The 10,523-nt window shown below is 41.7% G+C and overlaps 1 protein-coding gene across 3 annotated transcripts in view; it reads right to left on the reverse strand.

Moving 5' to 3' along the window:
- The window catches only part of ZNF879 (zinc finger protein 879), a 47,754-nt gene extending 39,841 nt beyond the window's left edge, over nucleotides 1–7,913 (reverse strand). For 2 of the 3 annotated variants that reach the window (XM_010830700.1, XM_010830698.1), the window contains exons 1-4: nucleotides 7,824–7,913; nucleotides 6,684–6,754; nucleotides 3,732–3,858; nucleotides 3,194–3,289 (exon numbers count right to left, since the gene is read on the reverse strand). In XM_010830700.1, the coding sequence (XP_010829002.1) occupies nucleotides 3,194–3,289; nucleotides 3,732–3,858; nucleotides 6,684–6,716 (256 nt within the window). In that variant the 5' untranslated portion in view covers nucleotides 6,717–6,754; nucleotides 7,824–7,913. The remainder of the gene's footprint in view (nucleotides 1–3,193; nucleotides 3,290–3,731; nucleotides 3,859–6,683; nucleotides 6,755–7,823) is intronic. The other variant, XM_010830699.1, reaches the window with a different exon arrangement.
- Nucleotides 7,914–10,523: the final 2,610 nt, after the last annotated feature.

A 10,523-nucleotide genomic window follows, 5' to 3' on the forward strand; every position in this document is an offset into this window, starting at 1 on the left:
CCAAGCCAGGCTTCAGCAATACGTGAACTGTGAACTTCCAGATGTTCAAGCTGGTTTTAGAAAAGGGAGAGGAACCAGAGATCCAAGCACCAACATCCGCTTGGAAAAAGCATCATCAACAAGAGAGTTCCAGAAAAACATCTATTTCTGCTTTATTGACTATGCCAAAGCCTTTGACTGTGTGGATCACAATAAACTATGGAAAATTCTGAAAGAGATGGGAATACCAGACCACCTGACCTGCCTTCTGAGAAACCTGTATGCAGGTCAGGAAGCAATAGTTAGAACTGGACATGGAACAATAGACTGGTTCCAAATAGGAAAAGGAGTACGTCAAGGCTGTATATTGTCACCCTGCTTATTTAACATATATGCAGAGTACATCATGAGAAACACTGGGCTGGAAGAAGCACAAGCTGGAATCAAGATTGTCGGAGAAATATCAATAACCTCAGATATGCAGATGACACCACCCTTATGGCAGAAAGAGAAGAGGAACTCAAAAGCCTCTTGATGAAAGTGAAAGAGGAGAGTGAAAAGTTGGCTTAAAGCTCAACATTCAGAAAACTAAGATCATGGCATCCGGTCCCATCACTTCATGGAAAATAGATGGGGAAACAGTGGCTGATTTTATTTTGGGGGGCTCTAAAATCACTGCAGATGGTGACTGCAGCCATGAAATGAAAGACGCTTACTCCTTGTAAGGAAAGTTATGATCAACCTAGACAGCATATTAAAAAGCAGAGACATTAGTTTGTCAACAAAGGTCCATCTAGTCAAGGCTATGGTTTTTCCAGTAGTCATGTATGGATGTGAGAGTTGGACTATAAAGAGAGCTGAGTGCAGAAGAATTGATGCTTTTGAACTGTGGTGTTGGAGAAGACTCTTGAGAGTCCCTTGGACTGCAAGGAGATCCAACCAGTCCATCCTAAAGGAGATTAGTCCTGAGTGTTCATTGGAAGGACTGATGTTGAAGTTGAAACTCCAATTTTTGGCCACTTGATGCAAAGAGCTGACTCATTGGAAAAGACCCTGATGCTGGGGAAGATTGAGGGCAGGAGGAGAAGTGGACAACAGAGGATGAGATGGTTGGATGGCATCACTGACTCAATGGACATGAGTTTGGGTAAACTCTGGGAGTTGGTGATGGACAGGGAAGCTTGGCATGCTGCGGTTCATGGGGTCACAAAGAGTCAGACACAACTTAGCAACTGAACTGACTGACTTGTGCCTTTGTGCTATAATTATTTGGAACTTTACCCCTTCCTTTTACTTTTATATTCCACAGCCATGACAGCAATGATAACAATATTAATAGTGAAAAATGGGAAACTAAAATTTCCAAAAGGAAGACTGTTTAATAAAATATGGCTTAACAATAGAGTTCTTTCAATGAGGTAGACCTCTATTCAATGATGGCTAAATAATTGAACATTTATAACTAAAAACAAGCTCAAGAACAATATGTACAATCAATCTGTTTCTCTGTGTGTCTTTCTCATATACAAACACACTCAAATATTCATAGTCTGAAAGAATAGTAAAATATTAACAATGACTCAGTATGGTTGGTAAAATTTCAAACCAATCTTTTCTTTTGTTTTTCTGTTTCTCACTTTAATACCATGCACACCTCAAATAAATTAAAAATAATTAATTTTTAAAATCTTACAAAAGAATATAGTCAATTTGAAATTAGTAATTTCTTTGCCAATCAGAAAGCTCACAACCAAATTTGAAACTCATTCAACAGATATATTTATTTCTGAAAGCTGTGACTGAATTTCTGTTTCATATTGTTATTCTTACAGTCATGCACCTCCAATTGTCCATGGAATATGGCAGAATATTTGTCAGTAAGTGGGTAGAGAAAAAAATCACTGAAATGAAAAAAAGACTTGGGTCTTCAAAGCAGTGGCCCCCATGAATGCTGAATAGTATTAAAAAAAAAACTTCCTTGATATAGCTTAATGAAACTTGTGAATTTCAAGATGAAAAGGATATCAAAAAATGAAAAAGGAGAAAAGGGTTTTCTAAATGGAAACAGAGGTGGTGGGGGAAAGAGAGGCTTACAGTCAACAATACTCAACCCCAAAGCAGTGGAACAAAGGCTGAACAATTTCTAGGAAATAAAAACTGATGCCAGAGTTCTAGATTCAAAACATAATTCCCACAGGAGAGGGAAAAGAATTGATATTAGACAGGTACAAATAGAGTATACATGAACCTTTCTGAAACATTAGTCAGGAAATACTCTAGTCAAACCAAAGGCAAAAATCTCAAGACAGAACTCATAAATAGAAACACAGACTGAACTGACACAGAAAACCTATCTTTTGCCATCAGGATAAATAAATTCCTGACAAGGAGCAAAACTCAAAAGAGTGAGTCATCCTCCGGTGTCAGAAACAAAGACAAACTTTAAAATGCAACAGAAACCAAGACCTTATGATTCAGCAACTCACAGGGATTTTAGAGACTGAGAGATACATTTTAGCAGCCAGGGTCTGGACCATACTATTTTAAACTGTTAAGAACAGATACTACACTTAGATCTTAGCCAAAAGGCCGAGAAGTGATGGAACATGTTATTTTAAAATTGTTTCACACCAAAAGAATGAGGAGAAAGCTATGTTTAATATCTGCAAACCTTCTGCCTAAATTCAATAACTGTTACCATTTTGCTAACCTTGCTGTCTCTCTCTTGCATAGTACATAAATATACATGCATCATTTTGGTTTTTTAGCTAAACCATGTGTAAAAAGTAGCAGGTTAGTCAAAGCAAAGACCCAAGGTGGGACAATGAGGAATGCACTGTAGTGATAAAAGGTTTGTTCAAATCATAAAAAGAAAATAATTTAAGAAAATAATCAAACCAGTAAAAGAAAAAAGGAAGAAGATATGAATCACAAACCTTTACACATTACATGCTCTGCATTCAAATTACAAAGGACGTATGACAAAGTACAACTCATATTGGAAGAATTCAACTCTCCCTCTGAGCCTGCTATACCAAGTACTCAAAAAGGTCGAGTGACGATATGCCCTTCCCAGCATTTCCCACCTATCCTGAAACATAAGGAGCGTCTTGGTCAGTATCTCCCAAGCATGGCCAGTATCTCCTCCTTACCGATCAGCAAAGCCCAAGCAGCTCGGAAATGCTATGCCCATTTCCCAATTACTGTCACTCACCTAGATATGTGCTTTGAGAAACTCCATTTTCCACCATCCAGGGGTCTTCCCCTTGTTCTAACCGGAGGATAACTTTTGGTTTGGAAAACAGAATCCCTGTTCATGAGCAAGAAAGAGAATGAATCCATGGTGCAGACATGAGTGGCCAGTGACTCACTCAGATCCAGCCCCAGAGTCTGGGGCAAAGGACAGTTGAGAGTAAATAGATTTGTTCTGAGAAGGGCTTAAAACCAGGCTCCCAGAGGAGGGCCAGGAAGTGGTCTCGGGAAGAAAGTCAGGGCTCTGGTTGTACATTCCTCTAAGCTGGAACCTCCTGTAAGACGCAGAGGGACAGAGTCCAGGGGGCACAAGACAGGAAGAGTACAGAGAGGATGCCCATCACCAACTGTGCCAAGCTGAGACTTGTCCCTGCAGCTGAGGGCAACAGCAACCGCTGCTTTCTGAGTCTACCTGTGGGCTGAGTCTGGCCACGCCCTCCTCGGAGAGGGCACCAAGGTGCTCCCCCAGCAGATTCTACATCACAAGGAAATGTCCTTACCCAGAGAGAACAGGGTGCTGTAGTTCTCCAGCATCACCTCCTGGTACAAGGTTCTCTGCGCAGAGTCTAGGCACAGCCACTCGTCCCGGCTGAAGAACACAGCCACATCCCTGAATGTCACAGACACCTGTAACAGAAACCCATTCCTGCTCACCCAGGACCATACCTGCAGTGGGATGACTGAGCAGCAACCCTGTCACCATTCTAGGTTCTGAGCAGTTTCAAGCTGAATACTTCCTGACCACCCCTCCTGTACTCAGCACATACATCTCTGTCATCTACCTACTGTCAGTGAAGCGTTGTGCTCACAGCAAAATGAAATTCAGCAGCCAAAGAACGTAAAACACTTGAAGTCGTGGAATAAAATCAGAATGAGGGAAACACAGAACTCTAGGCATAGAAAGGTACAACAATCACCTAGACCAAACTCATTTTACAGGTGAGACATGAGAACCGGGTTTTACAAGGAGCCTCCGGTACACTCACTCAGGGAGCAACAGGTGTGCTTGGATTCTGTGGTCACCTTGGACCACCTCTGTCTCGGATGAAAGGATGTTGCCAGTCACAGTGAAGGAGGCTTTGAGAAGGCCCCAGGCGTGGCTTTCCCAGAAGCAGGCCCAGCATGTGGGCTGTACAATCTTTGAAGAGCCAAGTGACAAGGCTGCAGCTGGGACTCTCCCCATCCCAGAAGCCTTTGTTCTACTTCTCTCTGAAACCAAGCAGGAGCCCTGAGGGGCCCTCCTATATACATAAAGCCTTTCCATGGTCTCCATTTCTTGTCTGTAGGAAAAGGGCTTCAACCTCCTAGACCTTTCTGAATCCCAAGGGGCATATTCAAACAGTCGCTAATGAGGGAATTGAGGGAATGCAGAAACAAAGGAACAGGAGTCAAGAAACAACTGTGCAGCCAAAAAGCAGGGTCCTGGTTGCTACTCAAGGGACACACATAAGAACGTATCTTTGAGTTCTTCTGCAGGAACTAAGGCCCCCACCCAGGCAGAGGATGGTAACTCAAGGCTGAGCGCAACAGTGCTGGAACACTGCCCTGTTACCTCACTGCCAACCAGTCAGAAGAAATTTACAGTCTGCAGCCCGTATCTCAAATTTTGCCTAAAAAACCTTTTCCCTGAAAACCATCAGGGAGTTGAGTTTTTTGCATACAAGCCATCTGTTCTTCTTGCTTGGCCCTATAGTAAACCTTTCCCACTCCAAACTCTGATGTTTTGGTTTGTTTGGCCTCACGGTACATCAGACACATGAATGTGGCTTTGGGAACATCTCCGGCTTCAGTGCATCACAAGTCACCTGTTTTAAACTGGTGGTCCCTTTCTTTTATTATTAAGAATCTTTTTTTTTTTTCTTTAAGCAAATTAGGAATGATCAATAAGCAAAAGAAAAAGGAATGTTGGACTTCCCTGATAGCCAGTGGTTAAGACTCTATGCTCCCACTGCAGAGGGATGGGTTCCATCCCTGGTCAGGGAACTAAGATCCTGCATGCCACATGGTGCAGACAAAAAAAGAAAAAGCAACATTAATCTAACTTCCTACCATCAAATACAAGGTTTGTTCACTTCTTGTTGTGTGTTCTTTCAGACTTTTTACATGATAATATGGCTCTAAATTTAAATAAAAATAAAATGTTACACAGATAACTTTACCCCACTCAACACTTTTTATTTGCTGCCACATATCTCACTGTATAGGTTACTTATAGATTATTAGATGGTTTACTTAACTAATCTACTGGTGGGTATTTAGGTTATTTCCATTTTTGTAACCCTAAAAATACTGGATTGAATGTCCCTGCACATCACAAAAAAGCTTATTTTCTTAGGACACATTTCTAGAGGTAAAAATACTTCCACACTTTATCCCTAAAATCCAGAAAGGCAGTCACAAGGCCAGGGTGTTCTTTGATTGGTAAGGGCAACAGCAAATTAAAAATAAAAGGCTGTTAGAAATAAGTGAGAAGACTCCAACCCCATCCTTCATTTTCTTTCCAAATTTCCCTTACCAAATGTATGTAAGTCTTTTTAATGGCTAAATAAGTCTCACGATTCAGGACTGTTTCCTCAAGGACTTGGTCACCATTTCCTAGGAGGAGATGGGCCTAACTTGCTACCTGACAAATTTCCAAACTGCAAAACTGGGTTATGCACTTAACGATATATAAGTGAGCTTTCTGTCTCTGCAATCTCTTTAGTGGATTGCCAGTAATACACAATACATTCTGGTGTAATGTTTACTCAATAATAAAAGTGTTTTCTTTCTCTTCTACTGATGTGGAAAGGTTTTCTGGGTTGGAAAGAGATTATGCTTTTAATAATTGTTCCCCAAGTGAAAGGGCAAAGAAGGGAAGAAATCACTGTGAACCAGATGCTTCTCACCTCAGGGAAGTCTCACTTCCCTGAATCTGTCCCCTCCTCCAAACCACAGCCCAAATTGTAACTTCTTTTCCTTTCAACATCTGTATAAGCCTAATACTGCTTATATGTATAAAACTGCACAATAGTAGGAAGTATCTCTGACCACAATAGTAGGAAGCATCTCTGACTACTAGGTCTTCTTTCTAGGATCTTCTTAGAAAATCACCCAGACTCTGATCAGGTATTACTGTAGTAGATTAGTTCTCAGTTGATTTCCTAGATTTGACTCCCCTATGTCTCTGCCCTCCATGGGGCAAAACAAACCTGGATCCTTCACAAAGCTCTGGGCATGGCATTGGCATGGGGCCTGTGGGCCCATTCATTTCCAAGTCAACAAGCACTAACTGGTTAAGTGGAAAATTCACAAAGAGGCTGGCCCTGCAGCAAGGGAAATACCGTCTTTTTGGAGTTCCTCAATTCTGGTCCCTCAGTGGGCTTCATTACCTAGAAAAGCTCAACAATAGATGACGCATGTCCCCAACCTCTAAGCCCAGAAGGCAGTTCAAGAAAGAAACCTTCACTCACCAGAGCCTGGGCTGGCAGCAACCTTGTGGCCATTTCTCCCTCCCTCCTGCTGCTCCTTTTAGAGAGGGCACCTAAAAGGGAGAAAGAAACTGTGAGGTCTTTCCATTCTATCTGCACTCCCCTCCTCATTAGGGTTAGACCAGGTTAAGAAGTCTCCACAGGCTGAGCACCCTGTAGAAACCAAAGGAAACCTGGAAGCCCAGGCATTTCTGAGTTGGAGGGGACCTGTGCTTGACCACCAAAACCAGGAGTGCACAGTAAGCAGACTTCCAGTCCCTGAGCCTGCAACCTTTCAGCCAATGATTCATGAATAAAGATGAATTAAATGAAGGTATTAGAACCACCTGATACAAATTAACACTGTAAACCGGGCTCACCGGGCTCACAGAGACATTAAACTGATGAGACATGACAAATATTCTTCACACCTGCATTTAGGTATTTTGAGCTGTAGTAATTAGCATTATAATAATTCTTCAAATGTCATTTTAAGAATTGGTGTCCTTTTCAGAAACAGCCAACCAAAAATTAGTCCTCTTCTCTTCCTCTTGGACATTGTGTTTCCTTTGTGAAGAAAGTTATTAAACATCCTTAACTGTAAAAGGAAACGTTACCGATCCACCTTCCATACCCCCACGCTCCTAAAAGTACAAGACATAAAAAATACCTTCGTTGGCTAGAAATGAATTTAACATTTAGAGGAAAGGGACGTAACTTAACAAGTGGACAAAATTAAACACAAAAGGAAACAGTTAAGTCACTCAGGATTCACCCTAGAAGAACAATGCCAAAATACAAGGTTGGCAAAAGGCATAAACATTAAGTTTCAACTGCAGGGGGAAAAATACCAACAGACGGTAAAAGCTGAACACCGCCTCAGGGCTCACGAATCCCGAAATGAGACACAGCTCCTTGCAATCTCTTCTCGAGGGACACCTTTCTGGGAGCCTGGCCCAGACTGAGCCGCGCCGTCCGTCGAGGGGCCTTGCCGGGGCAACGCCCCCTCCTCCGGCCGCGTTCACCTGCCAAGGCCGCCCGGGCTTGGACGCCCGAAGCTGGGACTCGCCGCGGCTGACCCTCTGTCCACCCCCTGCTGTAGGAGCCTAACACCCCGGGCCCACTCTCAAAGGCAGTCTGTACCTGTGCTCGCCGGGACGTGGGAAGCGGCGGACCCTACAGAAGGTAAGAGGAGAACCTAGTGCAGGATAGTTAGCGTCGCCGCCGCCAGGCCACCGGGCAAAACTGCGCGTGCGTACAGGAGAACCCTAGCGCTTTTCCTTTCGAACTATACTTCCCAGACGTCTCCACGGCACGGCCCTCTACGGAGACCGAGAAGGTCTAAGGAAGGGGAGGCTAGAGAAAGCAGTCTTGCAAAAGCCAGAGGCTGAAGCCTCTGCTGTAACCACGTGTCCTTTCGTGCACCCGTTGCATTTAAAATTATGATGACAATGATAATAAGTGGAAAAAGTGAGCATGTAGTAGAAAATGTGGAAGACTAGCCGCTTGCTGCTGCTTTTTCTTGGTTATTGAGGAAACTGTTAGTATCTATTTAACGACTTTTTTAATTTAGAAAATTGTCTAAATTTTGTAACCTATAATAAAAAAAATATATATATATATAATTTAACTGACACATGGGGTGAAAACAAAAACATAGACGTAGTATTGCCCTTTTCGTGACATTCATTACTTCTTTTAAAAGGGTTCCTTTAAATTGTAAAGCTTGTTTTCCAGTATTGAGAGTAACCCCCTTCTTTCCCACTCCATCCTCATTGTCTGGCACTGTACATACCAAATAATACAATTCTATAAATATCAAGTGAATGCTTTTTTAAATAGCCACCATTAAAGTTTACAAAACCAGGCCTGAAACCAAAGGACACCTTAAGGTAGAGAATAAAGAGATTAATTATTATATACCAGGAAAATAATATGAGAAAGAGATCTGAAGCAAAAATAGTCAAATGCAACAGTACACACTGCTAACCTTAGAGAATTGCAAATCAAAACCACAATGAGCTAGCACTTTATCCATTAGGATAGCTGCTATCAAAACAAAGACAAGAACAAAATAATTCAGAAAGCAACTTGCATTGGTGAGGACTTGTTGAAATTGAATCCTTGTGAACTGCTGCTGAGAATGTAAAATGCTGCAGCTGTTACCGAGTCCAAGTTTGGTCTGCTCCTCTCACCATAGGCCAACAAATCTGAGCTTCAAGGTGTTGAGGCAAGGAGGAGACTTTAATCAGGGGAACGGCAGACCAAGAAGATGGCAGGCTAGCGCCTCAAAATAATCATCTTATTGGGGTCTGGATGCCAGGTTATTTTATAGATCAGAGAGAAAGAAGCAATGAGGAACTAAAGTCAAAAGGCAGACTAGAGAAGGAGAAGCAATGGGGAAACAAAGTGAAAGGGCCTTCAGTCTTGCAAAACATCTCCAAGGGAATGTCCAGCCGGCAGAAGTGGTGTGTTAATCTCTTCTGTTCACAGGTGGGCAGGGACAAACTATCTCTTCACCAGTTGAACAAAGGTACTTTAATCAAACAGAGGGGCAGGGTGCTTCAGGCAAGCCACTGAGTATGATTATAATAATTAAAGCAATGAAAAGCGAGTCAAAGAAACAGTTTCCAACATGGAGTCAAAATTGGCTTCCTCCCTGCAACACAGCTGCTGTGGAAATAGTATGGTGGATCCTCGGTATTAAAAATAGAATTACTATATAATCCAGCAATTCCACTTCTAAGTATATTCCCCAAAGAATTGAAAGCAAGGACTCAAGCAGGTTATACACTACTGTTCACAGAAGTGTTATTCAAAACAGTGAAAAAGTAGGAAGAACTTAAGTGCCAGTGAACTGGTAAGTGGGTAAACAAAACGGGGTCTACCCATACAATGAAATGTTCATCCATAAAAAGGAAGGAATATCTGATATATGCTACAATATGGATGAATCTTGAAGACATGAAAAGTAAAATAAGGCAAACTCAAAAAGACAAATATGGTATAATTCCACCTATACGAGGTGTCTACAATAGTCAGATTCATAGATGGAAAGTAGAATACTGGTTACCAGGGACTAAGGGAAGGAGGAAGTGAGGATTTCTTGTTTACTGGGTTTGGATTTCAGATTGAGATAATGAAAAAGTTCTGGAGATGACTAGTGGTGATGATGGCACAACAGTGAAAATACACTTAATGCTACTGAGCCATACACTTAAAAAAATGGTTGAACTGGTAAATTTTATATTATGTGTATTTTACCACAATAAAAGTAATAATTTAAAATAAGATAATTGTGAACCATTATTGGCAAGACAGCATTGAAATGTACATATTCTTCATATTCTTTAAAATAAAAACACTTCCATATATAGTTTTTAGTCATGTCCAATTCTTTGCAACCCCATGGACTATACAGTCCATGAAATTCTCCAGACCAGAAAACTGGAGTGGGTAGCCTTTCCCTTCTCCAGGGGATCTTCCCAACCAGGGATCGAACCCAGGTCTCCCACATTGCAACATGAATTCTTTACCAGCTGAGCCACAAGGGAAGCCCCATATATAATTTTTAAAGTAATAAAACCCATACAGGTCTAGGAAAATGCCATCGGAGTACCAGAAATTGAAAATCTTGGAAGGTGTGCAGCAGATATGTGCCCTGAGAGCCAAAGGCTATCTAACAGAAAGATTCAGAAGAAAATGGAAAATAAAGAGAAAGAAATAATTCCAAATAGATTACATGTAGAGATATAGTAGAAAACATATTCAAACTGAAGAAAGCCTGGGTCTTTCTTCAGATGAAATAGAAGATAAAGTGCTGAGCATGACTGGCAGGGGGCC

This window comes from Bison bison, unplaced genomic scaffold (assembly GCF_000754665.1).
Source record: "Bison bison bison isolate TAMUID 2011002044 unplaced genomic scaffold, Bison_UMD1.0 scf7180017864519, whole genome shotgun sequence".
NCBI lineage: Eukaryota > Metazoa > Chordata > Mammalia > Artiodactyla > Bovidae > Bison > Bison bison.